The sequence below is a fragment of the Bubalus bubalis genome, chromosome 3 (genome assembly GCF_019923935.1).
Source record: "Bubalus bubalis isolate 160015118507 breed Murrah chromosome 3, NDDB_SH_1, whole genome shotgun sequence".
NCBI lineage: Eukaryota > Metazoa > Chordata > Mammalia > Artiodactyla > Bovidae > Bubalus > Bubalus bubalis.
This window is the reverse complement of record NC_059159.1, coordinates 36,843,094-36,858,741: the sequence shown is the minus strand read 5'-3', so window position 1 is coordinate 36,858,741 and position 15,648 is coordinate 36,843,094. Positions and strand designations below refer to the sequence as shown.

Sequence of the window (15,648 nt, the reverse complement as noted above, 5' to 3'; positions counted from 1 at the left end):
ACCTACAGAATGGGAGAAAATATTTGCAAAGGATACGACCGACAAGAGCTTAATTTCCAAAATATACAAACAGCCCATACAAGTCAACAACAAAACACCCAATCAAAAAAATGGTCTGAAGAACTAAACAGATATTTCTCCAAAGACAACATACAGCTGGCCAAAAGGCACATGAAAAGAACCTCAACATCACTAATTATTAGAGAGATGCAAATCAAAACTACAATGAGGTACCACCTCACACTGGTCAGATGGTCGTCATTAAAAAGTCTACAAATAACAAAAGCTGGAAAGGGTGCGGAGAAAAGGGAACCCTCCTACACTACTGATGGGAATGTAAGTTGGTGCAGCCACTATGGAAAAACAGTATGGAGATTCCTCAAGAAACTAGAGTTGCCATATGATCCAGCAATCCCTCTCTCGGGCATATATCCGAACAAGACTACAAATCAAAAGGATACATGCACCCCGATGTTCAAAGCAGCACTATTTACAATAGCCAAGACACAGAAATAACCTAAATGTCCACTGACAGATGAATTGATAAAGATGATGTGGTATATATATCCAATGGAATTCTACTCAGTCATAAAGTATGAAATAATGCCTTTTGCAGCAACATCGATGGCCTAGAGATTATCATGCTAAGTGATGTAAGTCAAAGACATATTATATTATACTACTTATATGTGGAATCTAAAATATGACACAAATGAACTTATCCAGAAGACAGAAACAGACTCACAGACAGAGAACAGACTTGTGGTTGCCAAGGGGGATGGGGGATGGATAGATTGGGAGTTTCGGGTTAGCAGATGCAAACTATTTATTATATACAGAATTGATAAACAATGTCCTACTGTATAGGATAAGGAACTATACTCAATATCCTGTTATAAACCAGAATGGGCATGAATATATATATCTCTCTCTCTCTGAATCACTTTGCTATACAGCAGAAATTAACACCATATTATATATCAACTATACTTCATTTTTTTAAGTCCATTCTAATCCTAAAATGCTGTCTCCTTACCATACCCGACTAAAGCAAATCCAGGATATATTTCAGGACAGATGACTAGGTAGTAATCAACAGCAAGTCTTAAAATTTTGTATACTTTTCAACCAAGCAATTTCACTACCAAGTATATATCCTAAGAAGTAATGATGATGAATATACAGATTTCATTACAAGAATGTTACTTCTTTAAAGCATTTATTTCAAAACATTAGAATTTCAAAAGTTAGAAATAAGCAAATGCCTAACAAAAGAAAAGTGACGCCCAAACAAGTTTCAAGATGAAACTTGAAAGAGACCATAACAAATTCTAACAAATCTACAGGGAATAAAAAACATGTCCTTTGTTATTTAAACTGTCTTCAGCATAGTAAAAGATGGAATGCTTCCCTATTTTACTAGGCTAGTATAACCAAGGTACCAAAACCCAAGGTAGTACCAAAATGGAAAACTATAGGCCAATCTCACTTATGAATTTTTTCAAATTAAAAAAATACATTAACATATTATTAAACCCAATCTAGATGGCAACCCACTCCAGTATTCTTGCCTAGAGAATCCCAGGGATGGGGGAGCCTGGTGGGCTGCCGTCTATGGGGTCGCACAGAGTCGGACACGACTAAAGCGACTTAGCAGCAGCAGATACGTACTAGAACAACCTATCACAACCAAGTTGAGTTTATCTCAACAAAATCTGTCCCAACATTAGAAAACCAATTAATCAATTTTGTTACAGATCAAAAAGACCTGAAATAATCTAAATTAATTACAAAGGAAAAAGTAAAGCAATGAAAGAGGAAAACAGCTCTGAGAAACAGATAATGTTCAATAAAAGGATGATCCATATACCTAAAACAGAGAACCCAACAAATGGAACTAAGAAAATATTAAAAGAAAAAAGAAAGAAAATACTCAAAGATTTAAAAGAACAAGTATTTCCAAAAGGAAATCAGAACTTAATAAGTAACCAAAAAATAATAAAAATGTGAGCAAACAGGCTGACACAGGAAGAAAACAGAAGGAAGTTGGATCTTGAACATCCTTGAACAATTGAACCGGCCTTGGAATGCTTTACTTCTAAACTTGTCATACACAAAAAATCAACCCTTGAGTCACTTGGGATTGGATTTCCAATTGCTGTGGGGGACAAGTATTCCTGACACAGAAAATACATCAAAATGTATGTATATCAAAAGTATCAAAATTTACATGCACATAACCTTTGAACAACTAATAAGGATTAAGGTAAGTATCTGCATAAATATTTAGAGATGTATGTAGCAGGATGTTTACAATAGTGTTAACTGTAGTAGAAAAAAATTAACTATTAATAAATATATACCAAGAGACGTAATTAATATTATGGAATCCATGCAATGGAATACCATGCAGTCATTAAAAATAAAATTTGTTATTTGAGTGGGAACAACATCCTATATAAGTATTAGAATTTTCAATTTTTAAGAGTTTTTTCATAGATTATACATATTAAACTCTGCAAAGATAATAAACCAACAAGTGAATGGATATTATCTTTGGCTATTTTTTCTTTATGCTTTTCTACATTTTCTGAATTGCTTGCAGTAGGCAATATTAATTTTATCTAAAATTCCTAACTTGACAAACAGTTCATATAGAAACAACTCAGAAAATTCAAATGATACGGAAAAAAATGGCCAACAATTTAGGAAAGAAACAAAAATGAAAAAAGTATAAGCGGATATCTGACACTGAGATAAAGCAAGTCTTTGAAAGTATCAAAGCATTATCAAGTTTGTTCAAAAGAATCCTTAGGCTTCTCTATACCATACATTAGCAATAAGAGAAAGAATAAAACTCTAAAAGTATCTAACAAATAAATGACAAAGGCCAATGTCCATAAAAGAGATATTTATAAATTAATAAGAAAATGACAAAGGACATGAAGAGGCAATGCACAAAGAAAACAAATGGTCAATACATTTTTAAAGCCTAATCACACCCATCAAAACATATCTTATTGCTGTTGTAAGTTGCATTTAGTAACTTAAAACAGCAATAGCATTTGTCTGTGCTATTGGTAATAAAAATTTTAATCTATACTTAATGTTAGCAGGAATGAGGTTACACTAAAAGCCATCAGTACTAATGGGAGAAATGTAAACTAGAATAAGACAGATGTCTAAGGATGTCTCCTATAGTTATTTACTAACAGCAAGATCTTACAAATAATCAAAGAGGCAGAAACAGGAAAATAAATTATGATATACTTACAGACTTTTTTATATAAATTTATTTAATTGGAGGCTAATTACTTTACAATATTGTATTGGTTTTGCCATACCAACATGAATCCGCCACGGGAATAAATTTTATATCATAATCAAAAATAGAGGGACTTCCCTGGTGGTCTAGTGGTTAAGACTCTGAGCTCCCAATGCAGGGGGCCCAGGGTTCCATCCCTGGCCGGGAAACCAGATCCCACATGCCACAACTAAGAGTTCGAATATGGCAACTAAAGATTCCTCGTGCAGCTGAAGATCGAAGATTCTACATGCTGCAACTCAGACCCAGCACAGCAAATAAATAAAAATAATTAAAAAAAAAAAAAATACAAAACTACATGTGCAGTATGTTCTACTGCTTAAAAATTGTATTTGTTGATATAAAACATGGTCAGAAATACACTAAAATGACAAAATATCCCAAAGCATACGATTACCAGTAATAAGTCCAGTTTTCTTTGAACTTTCTTTGTACTTTATGGCAGGGAAAAAAAAAAAAAAACCCTTGGTGTTTTAATTTTGCCCTCTTTTTAATGAAGAGAGTTTACTTAACTAAACCTGACCTAAGAGATAGTGGGTGGAATGAAAATAGTCATGAAGCCTGAGCAATTTACTAAACTTTCACTTCCTCAACTGTGAAATAGGGAGAATACCAACCTTAAAGCATTCAAAAATTTGAATAATTAATGCATTTAAAGTGCCTTGAGGCAGCATAGTAGTAGACCTAATGTGATCATTCCAACTTTTATCTGAATGAATAGATGCCTAGGAAGAGTTCAGGAAAATTCTAGAAGGTTCTTGGCTCTTTAAAACATTAAAACACTAGAAAGTAGGGGGAAAGTCATTGTAACTATGTGGTATAACACCAGAAAAGATAAATCAAAAAACAAAACACTATTCAGGAATGGACTCAAGTATTTCCGGATATTTCAGTTCAGTTCAGTCACTCAATCGTGTCTGACTCTTTGCGACCCCATGAATCACAGCACACCAGGCCTCCCTGTCCATCACCAACTCCCAGAGTTCACTAAGACTCACGTCCATCGAGTCAGTGATGCCATCCAGCCATCTCATCCTCTGTCGTCCCCTTCTCCTCCATGAGTCAACTCTTCGCATGAGGTGGCCAAAGTACTACTTAGCATGTAATAAATAGTGTGACATGTCTAAATCAATGGAGAAAAATCACTATATGTGCTATCCGGCTAGCCATTTGAAATAAATTCTAATAAAAGCTGGATTCCTATCTCAGTGCCTACATAAAATAAATTCCAAAGTGATGTAACATTTAAAAGTAAATACTAGAGACTTCTCTAGTGGTCCAGTGATTAAGAATCCGCCTTGCAAAGAAGGGGACTCAGAGTCTGATCCCTGGTAGGGGAATTAAGGTCCCACATGCTACAGCCAACTATAAGCCCAGGCGCTGCAACTACTGAGCCCACAAGCCACAACTAAAGATCTCACATGACACAACAAAGACCTGACGCAGCAAATAAAAATATTTCTTTTAAAAAAGTAAATACTAGAAGATAACATAGACAAAGGAAATCTAGAGGCCACTAAGGAAAACACATGATGGACAGGGAAGCCTGGAGTGCTGCGGTCCATGGTGTTGAAGAGTCAGACACGACTGAGTGACTGAACTGAAGGAAAACACTGATAAGTCACACAAAGTTAAAATATTTTCATATGCCAAAACATCTCAAAATAAATATACAAAATGGGGGAAATTTTTGCTACACACATGATAATGAGGTCAACTTCCCCATATGCAAAGAATTTAATTTGTTAAATTAAGGAGCTATAAACTCTCATATGGCTTCCCAGGTGGCTCACGGTAAAGATCTGCCTGAGATGCAGGAGATCTGGGTCCGATCCTTGGGTCTGGAAGATCCCCTGGGAAAGGAGATGGCAACCCACTCCAGTATTCTTGTCTGGGAAATTCCATGGACAGAGGAGTCTGGCAGGCTACAGTCCACGGGGTCACAGAGTCGGACAGAACTTAGTGACTAAACAACAACAAGCTCTCTTATACCCTGACAGTGAGCCTGTAAACTGTCAAACCTTTTTGAAAGAGAATTTGACATTCACCATTAAATTTTTAAACATTCATCCTTTGACTCAGTAATTTCAAGCAATTTGTGACACAAAAATCCTCACGTGAGCGTGTGAAGACAGGTACAAGGATATTCGTTGAAGTTTTATTGTAATGGCATGAATATTTATCAATGAGGACTTACTTTAAAAAATTACAGTGCATTTACATTGTTGTTCAGTTGCCCAGTCCTGTCTGACTTTTTGAACCCCATGGACTGCAGCAGCTATATCATGCAGCCACAAAAGTGATCTATTTCAAAAATAGTAACATTATCTATATCAAAAACAAAGTAAAGAAAAAGAGAGTTGAGAAAAGCATATACACCGTGACTCCACTTTTAATCATCAGAATATACATTTCTTTTTAAAAAAACAGAAAAATATATAGCAGATCTTTAACAGTGTTTATCTCTGAGAGGCAAGTTTATGAGCTTATATGGACTTTTCCATTCATATTATACATTTACAAATTTTTACAAGCATTTATTTCTGATGCAAAAAAATATTTTTAAGAAATTTAAAATCACATACACGCAAAGATAGGCACAATAAAGGACAGAAACAGTATGGACCTAACAGACGCATAAGATATTAAGAAGAGGTGGCAAGAATACAGAGAAGAACTACACAAAAAAAGATCTTAATGACCCAGATAACCATGATGTCACACAGAGCCAGACATCCTGGAGTGTGAAGTCAAGTAGGCCTTAGGAAAAATCACTATGAATAAAGCTAGTGGAGGTGATGGAATTCCAGCTAAGCTATTTCAAATCCTAAAAGATGATGCTGTTAAAGTGTTGCCCTCAATATGCCAGCAAATTTGGAAAACTCAGCAGTGGCCACAGGACTGGAAAAGTTCAGTTTTCATTCCAATCCCAAAGAAGGGTAATGCCAAAAAGAATGTTCAAACTACTGCACAACTGCACTGATTTCACATGCTAGCAAAGTAATGCTCAAATCCTTCAAGTTAGGCTTCAACAGCATGTGAACTGAGGACTTCCAGATGTACAAAAGGATTTACAAAAGGCAGAGGAATCAGATCAAATTACAAATATCTGCTGGATCACAGAAAAAGCTACAGAACTCCAGAAAAACATATACATCTGCTTCATTGACTAGGCTAAAGCCTTTGAATGTGCAGACCACAACAAACTGGAAAATTCTTAAAGAGATGGGAATACCAGACCACCTTAGCTGCCTTCTGCAAAACCTTTATGCGGGTCAAGAGGCAATGGTTAGAACCCAACATTGAACAGACTGGTTCAAAATTAGGAAAGGAGTATGTCAAGGCTGTATACTGTCACCCTGCTTATTTAACTTATATGCATAGTACATCATACAAAATACCAGGCTGGATGAAGCACAAGCTGGAATCAAGACTATAGGGAGAAATATCAATAACCTCAGATATGTAGATGACACCACCCTTACGGCAGAAAGTGAAGAGGAATTAAAGGGCCTCTTGATAAAGGTGAAAGAGGAGAGTGAAAACCGTAGCTTAAAACAACATTCAAAAAATGAAGGTCGTGGCATCCGGTCCCATCACTTCATGAAAAACATGGGTAAACAATGGAAACAGTGACAGACTATAAGTTCCAAAATCACTGTGGACAGTGACTGTAGCCATGAAATTAAAAGACACTTGCTCCTTGGAAGAAAAGCTGTAACAAACCTAGACAGTGTATTAAAAAAACAGAGACATTACTTTGCCTACAAAGGTCTGTATAGTCAAAGCTATGGTTTTTCCAGCAGTCATGTTCAGATGTGAGAGCTGGACAATAAAAATGGCTGAACACCAAAGAATTGATGCTTTCGAACTACGGTGAAAGAAGACCGTAGAGAGTACCTTGAGACAACAGGAAGATCCAACCAGTCAATTCTAAAGGATATCAACCCTGAATATTCATTGGAAGGACTGCTGCTGAAGCTGAAGTTCCAATACTCTGGCCAGCTGATGTGAAGAACTGACTCCACTGAAAAAACCCTGATGCTGGGAAAGATAGAAAGCAGGAGAAGGGGACAACAGAGGATGAGATAGATGGTTGGATGGCATCACCGACTCAATGGACATGAGTTTGAGCAAACTTTGTGAGATGATGAAGGTCTGGGAAGCCTGGCATGCTACAGTCCATGGGGTCTCAAAGAGTTAGACACAACTGAGTGACTGAACAACAACAACATGAAAGAATAAGCAAATACATAAATGGAACAGAAACAGTGAGCCTAGAAGTAGATAGATTCACACAAATATAGATGACCGATCTGTGACAAAGAAAAGGCAATTCAATGAAGAAACGACAGGCTTTTCAACAAATGATGGTGCTGGAACAACTGAATATCCACATGCAAAAATAAAGAAAAAAGAATTTAGATATAGACTTCACAGCCTTCACAAAAAAATAACTCAAAGTGAGTCACAGACCTAAATGTAAAATGCAAAACTATAAAACTCCTGGAGCAAAACATAGGGGAAAATCTAGATGACAATGACTTTTTAGATATAGCACCAAATGTACGATCCATGAAAGAAATAATTATAAGTTGGGTTTCATTAAATTTAAAACTTCTGCTTGTGAAAGACGTTGCCAAGGGAATAAGACAAGCCACAGATCTGGAGAAAATACTTGCAAAAGATATATCTGATAAAGTCCTGTGATCCAAAATACACAAAGCCCTCTTAAAGCTAAACAATAAGAAAATTAACAATCTCATTAAAAGTTATGCAAAAATTCTGAACAGAAACCTCACGAAAGATATACAAACAGTAGTAAGTTCAACATCATGTGTTTTTCAGTAACTGCAAATTAAAACAATTAAAGATACCACCACACATCTACTAGAATGGCTAAAATCCAAAACACAGACACTTGCTGAACAAATGCTGGAAAAAGTGGAACAAGAATTCTCATTTATGGCTGGTGGGAATGCAAAATGGTACACCCACGTCAACATACTCTTCCCATATGATCCTGCAATCACACTCTTTAATATTTAGCCAAATGAGTGGAAAACTTACATCTGCACAAAAACCTGCTTTACAGAAGCTTTATTGGTAACTGTCAAAACTTGGAAGCAATCATGACGTCCTTCAATAACTGGTACGTCCAGAAAATGGAATATTAATCAGTCCTTAAAACAAAAAAAAAAGAAGAAATGGGCTACCAAACCACAAAAAGACATGAGGAAACCTTAAATGTGTATTACTAAATGAAAGAAGCAATCTGAAAAGGCCACATAACTGTATGATTCCAACTATATAACATTCTGGAAAAGGCAGAAACCATGGAAACAGTAAAAAGATCAGTGTTTGCCAAGGATCTAGGGGAAAAGACAGATGAGTAGGTAGAACACAGGGGATTTCCTAGGCAGGGAAACAAACCCACAGAATGTACAACACTAAGACTGAATAATGTAAATGGACTTGGGCTGATAATGACGTGCAGGTTCATCGATTACTTACAAACTTACTACACTGGTGGAATGCTGTGGAATGCTGATGGTGGGGAAATGGGGAGGGGGTACAAGGAAACTTCTGGCTCCTTGTACTTTCTGTTCAATTTGTACTTTCCATTCAGTTTTGCTGTGAAACTAAAACTACTCTAAAAAATAGTGTCTACTGATTTATTAAAACCTGTAACAATATCTGTATCCCCACTGTCTAGCATGGTATCTGGTCTATAGTGAATATTGAAAAAGTAGTCATTTAAAAAACACACAGCACAGAGCAAGGCATGTAACAGTTCAATAAACCACAGCTTTTATTTTATTATGAACTAATACGATACAGAGAAACAAAACAAATTTGAGGGAATGTTACCACACATTAAACAGAGTTGAGAGTTTTAATCAAGAGAGTATCTTAGATGTTCAATGCATAAGTCACATGGACTCCATGTCTGGAATATTCTGAAATTTTAGGGACACCATTTTAGGAAGAGCACTAACTAGCTACATGGTACTGGAACATCTGGCTAGCCAAGCAGAGGAAATGACGAAGAATGGAGAGGGTACAGAATCCTCATATGAGGAACTGCCAAGATGGAAGCAAGCTCTTTAAATATCTAGACCTTTTTTGTGCGGAAGAGAAAATAAGATTGATTTTGACTCCTCCATTAGTCTCTAATGAGAAAAACTGAACACAGTCACCTTCCAACATAGCTTTCCCTGTTCTTTTACTTGTAGTTAAGTTTCCCTTGTGTTCCAGAGAAGAACAATGTACTAACACTAGGCACCTCATTTCACATTACTGTTCCTAAGGCTCATTCCTCCACTATATCATAAAATTCCTGAAATCGGAACTATGCAGAATGCCAATTCTGCATTACCTGGCACAACTGTACTACACAAGAGAGAGCAATTGTTCACAAAATACTCCTATGAAGACTAAACCCAATTTAATGATTAATTATACAAGAACAACACATCAAATTTCACTAAATAAAAACCAAAATCAGAGTCCTTAAGATTCAAAGGCAATTCCATCCACTGCGTAGTCAGGTAAGACATACAATTAAAGGATTATTATACAACCCCAGGCTACTGCATGTAGGCACTCTGAAGTAGTTAAGACTGTGAGAGGTTAAGCTCAGGGCTTTTGTGTTTCAGATCAAGTTTAGTGGTTGGCAGCTTTATCAAGTAATAATAAACCAAATATATGTATTATTGAATAAAATGGTGTTAAAACAACTAGATTTAGCACCTTCAGTTCAGTCGCTCAGTCCTGTCCGACTTTGCGACCCCATGGACTGCAATGCACCAGGCCTCATTGTCCATCACCAACACCTTGGAAGAAAAATTAAGTTAGATCCCTATGTCACATCAAATATGAATTCCAGATTCAGGCAGGTTCCCCCAGCAAGCCAGAAAGCAGCTTTCCAGGGAGCTCTGCCCTTCAGAGGACCACCTACTCCAACCAAGTCTGGATCTCTGGGAGCAGCCTCTTGAAGATGTGTTTCTTCCTTGGGTGTTCTCCCTTAGCCCTAGAGACCATAGCTGATCGCTATCTCTACTATTCCTGTATTCTTCAGGCTGTTCTTTTTCCCTTAAGTAATCTCTTATGTGGGCTTAAATGGTAAAGAATCCGCCTGCAATGCAGGAGACCCCAGTTCGATTCTTGGGCTAGGAAGATTTCCTGGAGAAGGAATATCTATTTAGTTAATAATTCTTTATATTAAACTTTATCTGTTAAGTTTAAAAATAAATAAACTTCAGATGATCTATAGTACTAATTACACCTCCCTTGCCTGCCTTAACTCTGTTGCCAATCTAGCAACAGAGTGATTGGGATTGGGTTTTTTCTTAAATGTAAGTCAGATCACAGCACTCCTCAGCTCAAAACACTGTCAATGATTCCCCACAGTGAAAGTCAATCTTTACAAAATGCTCTAGGGCCCTATAATACCTGTGATCTTTCACCTCTTATTTTACTGCTCACTTCTCCCTTCCTCTCCCACATCCTACCACCCACCCAATAATTTCATTCTAGCCACACTGACCTTCATGCCATCCCTCAAACATAACAGACACATTCCTTCACTAAGGCATTCGCAAAAATTGACCCCTCTGTCTGGAATACTCTTCCTTCAGATATCCACATATTAGCTCTTCTATCACCTTCAAGTCTTTGGTCAGATGTCACCTTCTCAACAAGCTTACTCTGACCACTCTATTTAAAACCAGCCTACCCCGCCTCCTTTTACTCTGTTCCATTTTTTTTTCTTTTTCCATAGCACTTATCACCTAACAATCCATATGATTTGCTTATGTTTGTTGTTTAATATCTGTTTCTCCCATGCCAGGGCAGGGCTTTTTATTATCTGTGTGGTCCACTGATATATTCCAAATATCTAGAATTGCGCCTGGCAAGTAGTACACACTCACATTTGTTAACAGTTTTACACTTGTCTGTGGGATTAACTAACGGCCTTCTGCTTCACTACTTAGGAACAAGGACTGGGTTTTTTTCATCATTTCCTAGAGCTCTGCCTAGACTAGGCACACAAACATTTATTAACTGTAGATTTTTTTTGGGGGGGGGGGTCTATCAGAAGATACAATTTTAAAACAACTGACATTATTCAGGGCTTATAAGAATATAGGGGAAATCTACCCTCTCATATACTATTGGCAGGTATGTAAATTGATACTTTTTGAGAGTAAGCTAGCAATAGCTATTAAAATTTAAATCACTCAGAGCTCATGCCCTTTAATTCAGTAGTCTTACAGAAGTACCTGAAAAGTATGTCCAAAAATATCTAGACCAGAACTACTTATAAAATGGAAAAATTGAAAGCAATCTACTTATCTACCAATAAAGATAGAGGCAAATAAATCATGTTTATTTGGTACATGTTATATGACAACATTCTTTAAAAAGAATGAGGCAGATCTGTAGCAATCAACTGGAAAGTAGCCCACGATCTAGTAAACAGATCAGGGGGCTCTGGCATCAGATAACCTGGATTTGAATCCTGGCTCCCCTCACTTCCTAGCTAGGTAATTCTAGGCACTTTTTAACTTCTCTGTGCTTCAGTTTCCTCATCAATAAAACAGGAACAATATTATAATAGTATCCACTTCACTAACCTGAAGATTCCCTGAGATAATGCATGCAGTGTCTATAGCACATTTATAGGCACATAACCATTTACAAGTATATAGTAAGTATAGTTATCATTTACAAGTGAAATAGACAAGTTGCACACCTATGTATGTAAATCATGTCCATTTCAGGGGGAAAAGTCTATGAAATTTATAGAAAAAAGTCAAGTACAGAAGTTTATAGAAACCAGTCAAATTTATAGAAACCAGTCAAGTACTGGTTTCCTCTCAGAGATGAGAGAAAGCATACTTAATAGCCATCCTTTTTTAATGGAAGGAATTTAGAATATAGTGTTTTTAAATAAAAAAGAAATGAAGTAAAATCAGAGCAAATGCTTCTAAGAGTTTAACTTAGATTTTAAAATATTACAGTTTGAAATAGTTTACATTATATATACTCTTTGAATTCTCAAGATAAAATAATCAGCTGAAATTTGACTATTAAAGTTACCTTCACTCTAAATGAGTAAACTAAGGTGCACAATCCAAAAAACAAGTTTTAAAAAACTTACAAAATAAGGACTTGGACTGCAAGGAAATCAAATCAGTCAAACCTAAAGGAAATCAACCGTGAATATTCACTGGAAGGATTGATGCTGAAACTCCAATACTTTGGCCACAGCATTCGAAGAGCCGACTCACTGGAAAAGACTCTGATGTAGGGAAAGATTGAGGGTAGAAGGAGAAGGGGACAACAGACAATGAGATAGTTAGATAGCCTCACTGACTCAATGGACATGAACTTCAGCAAATTCTGGGAGATAGTGGAGGACAGAGGAGCCTGGCATGATGCAGTCCATGCGGTTACAAAGAGTTGGACGTGACTTAGCGACCAAACAAGAAAATTATTACACTTTAACCTATAGATTTTACACACAAATCAGTTCTTTTTTTAACCTACAATATCTCCACGAAAAATAAAAGATATGTCAAAGAAAGAAAACAACATCAACGTAAATTAAAACTGCTTCTAAAATGGGATACCTGAGAATTCCCTGGCAGTCCAGTGGTTAGGACTCTGTGCTCTCACTGCCGAGGGCCTGGGTTCAATCCCTGGCCAGGGAACTAAGATCCTATGAGCCGTGCAGCGCAGTCAAAGAAAAAAATAAAAAGGAATAAAAGCTAGATTAAAGTCAAAAAGCAAAACCTTCTACTGTCAGTTTAACGCAAAAGAATTCTTCAATGTTTTAATAACAGCAGGGCTAGGAAATTCAAGTGTGCTTAAAACTGAAGTGTTAAGTAGTGGTCTATACGAAGTTCAGCAAAAGAGAAAAATTAAATCCCCCAAGATGAATTTCTAAGAAGACACAGACACAAATCACTCAAATACACCGAATTCTCTCTCCTCTTGTTAACAGTAGCTATGGCTGCTCATTTACTATACTAACTGAAAATACTGCAATCCATGCAAACTAAATCTCATCCCATAGTCACAGGATTTGAAAAACAGGGAATAAACCTGTACTAAGAATACATGATTTCTTGAAGCTAATTTTTCCTAGCCTCTTTCAAGTGCTTAGTCACTACTCCCTATTTACAACGAAGACCATTTCACATCTAGAAAGAGGGAGGGAATTTTGATTCCGGACTGTCATGTCACCTGAGCCGCCCTAGACGTTTGTTTCCATGCAACTCAAGAGAAGGCAGCCGCCAGCTAAGCATACCTACCACTCCAGATCAGAACCAGAAGCCAGTGGGGCTCCCTCTACTCTGCCTCTGTCTACAATAACAAAGAGCTGTTTGTAGAAGCGCAATGTTTTCTTCCCTGACACCAAATGCAAAAGTTGAGGATTAAAAGGTAGCCTGAAAACTCGTTTCCTCCAACAGTCCACCAGAGAATGCCTCCCATCTACTGAAAGAGAAACAGCATCCAGATTTTCACACAACTCCAGGTGTGTGGGTGCTAGACATCTCTCCTCAGGAAGCTAACAAAACCTAAAACTAGAGGCAAACAGGCTTTAGAGTACACTCCAAGAAAGAAGTTAGCATTAAAATCTGGTAACATTGTTTCACGTTCCTCAATGGCAAGATCAAAGAATCAGGTTTTTGGGAAATATTATCTTAGGAGACAACTCTAGGCAAAGTCAAGTTTTTAAGCACCAACTATGTGCCAGTTGCCAAATCCCAACATTCCACTCACACTTAAAGATGCTAAGCACACACGCTGATTATAGAAATACACCTGTAAGAACTCTCACTCCCAGATACAACAGTAACTTGCCAAGGACCAGCCACAAAACAGTAACACCTGGAACCACGTGGTCACTCTCTGAAGCAGGGCTTAGCCAACTTCCCAGAGGTCGGGAAGGCCTGACAACCACCTGGGACTATTTAGGATAGGGCTCTTTCTCCTTCCATGGATGGAAGTGCTATAAAAGACACGTTTTTGCCTCGACTTCAGCATTCCCAAATACCGCCTTAAAACTAATCACTTTATGTAAGTCACGTTACCTCCCTTATAGACAAAAAATAAAGGCACGAATGAATCTCTTCTCATGAGAACACTCAAGTTCAAAGAGGCTAAGAAACCTACATAGTGCTTGTTAGTGAAGGCTCCAGGTGCTTTAGACGCCCAGGCCCCAGCACTTAACCATTAAGCCACGACGCCTCTCAAGGAACGCTACTAAAACCAGTTTCTGATCCGAGCCAGTTAGTTTCATGCCACAAAACTGAGCTCAAAGCGTTCAGTGACATGGACGGAGGCGGGGCGTGGGGAGGGCACATCACCACTACCTAAGCAATTTCTTTTTCTTTTAACGAATATAGCACATGTTCCTGATTTCCATCCTCCTCACGGGCAGAACCCACGTGCCGGTCCCACCGCTACCCAGAGCAGCTCCCTCTCCACGCTCCCCAGCTCACCCGCACCCCCCTCACTCCGCCCCCACCCCAGCCACGGCCACAACGCCGGCACCTCCCGCCCCCTCGCCAGAGACGGCCGTCCAGGCCCTCGCACGGCCCTCGCGTGCAGCCAGCGCCGGACCCCGCGCGCTCCCGCCTCAGCCCGGCGGGGTCACCTCCGGGGCCTATGCGCGCCCTTCCCGCCACCCACAGGTCCCCTCGCGACGCCGGCGCCGGGCAGGCCGCGCCCGCCGCGCCTGCCATGGTGGGCGCCTCACCGTCAGGCTGAGGAGCCGGGCCCGGCTGCGCCATGGCCGGGCGGCCGGCCTCGGAGAGCGGGGATGGGCGGGGAAGCGGCGTCCCGGGCTCCCGCGGGCTCAGCTGGCGGAGGAGGCGTCGACCGAGCCGCCGCCGCCGCCGCCCAGGGAGGAACCGCTAAGGCTGAAGCCGCCGGCGCCGCCACAGCCGCGGGCAGAGACGGACCCGAGCGCCGACCTCCGCCTCCTCATCCTGACAGCGGGAAATAAGCAGTGCGCAGGCGCGGGGGGATGGGGCGGCACGTGACGTCGCCCTGAGGGGAGGGGAGGGGCTTCGCGAAGGGAGGGGCGCGCAGCGCGAGGCGCAGGCTGGAGGAAGGGCGGGGGGCGTGGTGGGGGAGGAGGAGGCTGAATAGATGAGGAGGGGGAGGGGGAACAGGAGGAGAGCTGAGGCGGGAAAGGCCAGGCCTTGTTCAGGGGAAGCTCCCAGCCATCCGCCCCAGAATAGAGGCGAGAAAAAATAAATACAAAAAGAAGAGCAAGAGAGGAGGCTAGATCGTGAAATTAGTGG

At 39.3% G+C, this 15,648-nt stretch overlaps 1 protein-coding gene and 1 non-coding gene across 5 annotated transcripts in view; one reads left to right on the top strand and one right to left on the bottom strand.

Moving 5' to 3' along the window:
- The window catches only part of RABEP1 (rabaptin, RAB GTPase binding effector protein 1), a 97,705-nt gene extending 82,344 nt beyond the window's left edge, over positions 1–15,361 (bottom strand). For 3 of the 4 annotated variants that reach the window (XM_044939396.1, XM_044939400.1, XM_044939397.1), the window contains exon 1: positions 15,099–15,361. In XM_044939396.1, the coding sequence (XP_044795331.1) occupies positions 15,099–15,132 (34 nt within the window). In that variant the 5' untranslated portion in view covers positions 15,133–15,361. The remainder of the gene's footprint in view (positions 1–15,098) is intronic. The other variant, XM_006060038.3, reaches the window with a different exon arrangement.
- On the top strand, positions 12,972–13,044 carry TRNAE-CUC. The gene has a single exon. It is a non-coding gene; the product is annotated as a tRNA-Glu (tRNA).
- Positions 15,362–15,648: the final 287 nt, after the last annotated feature.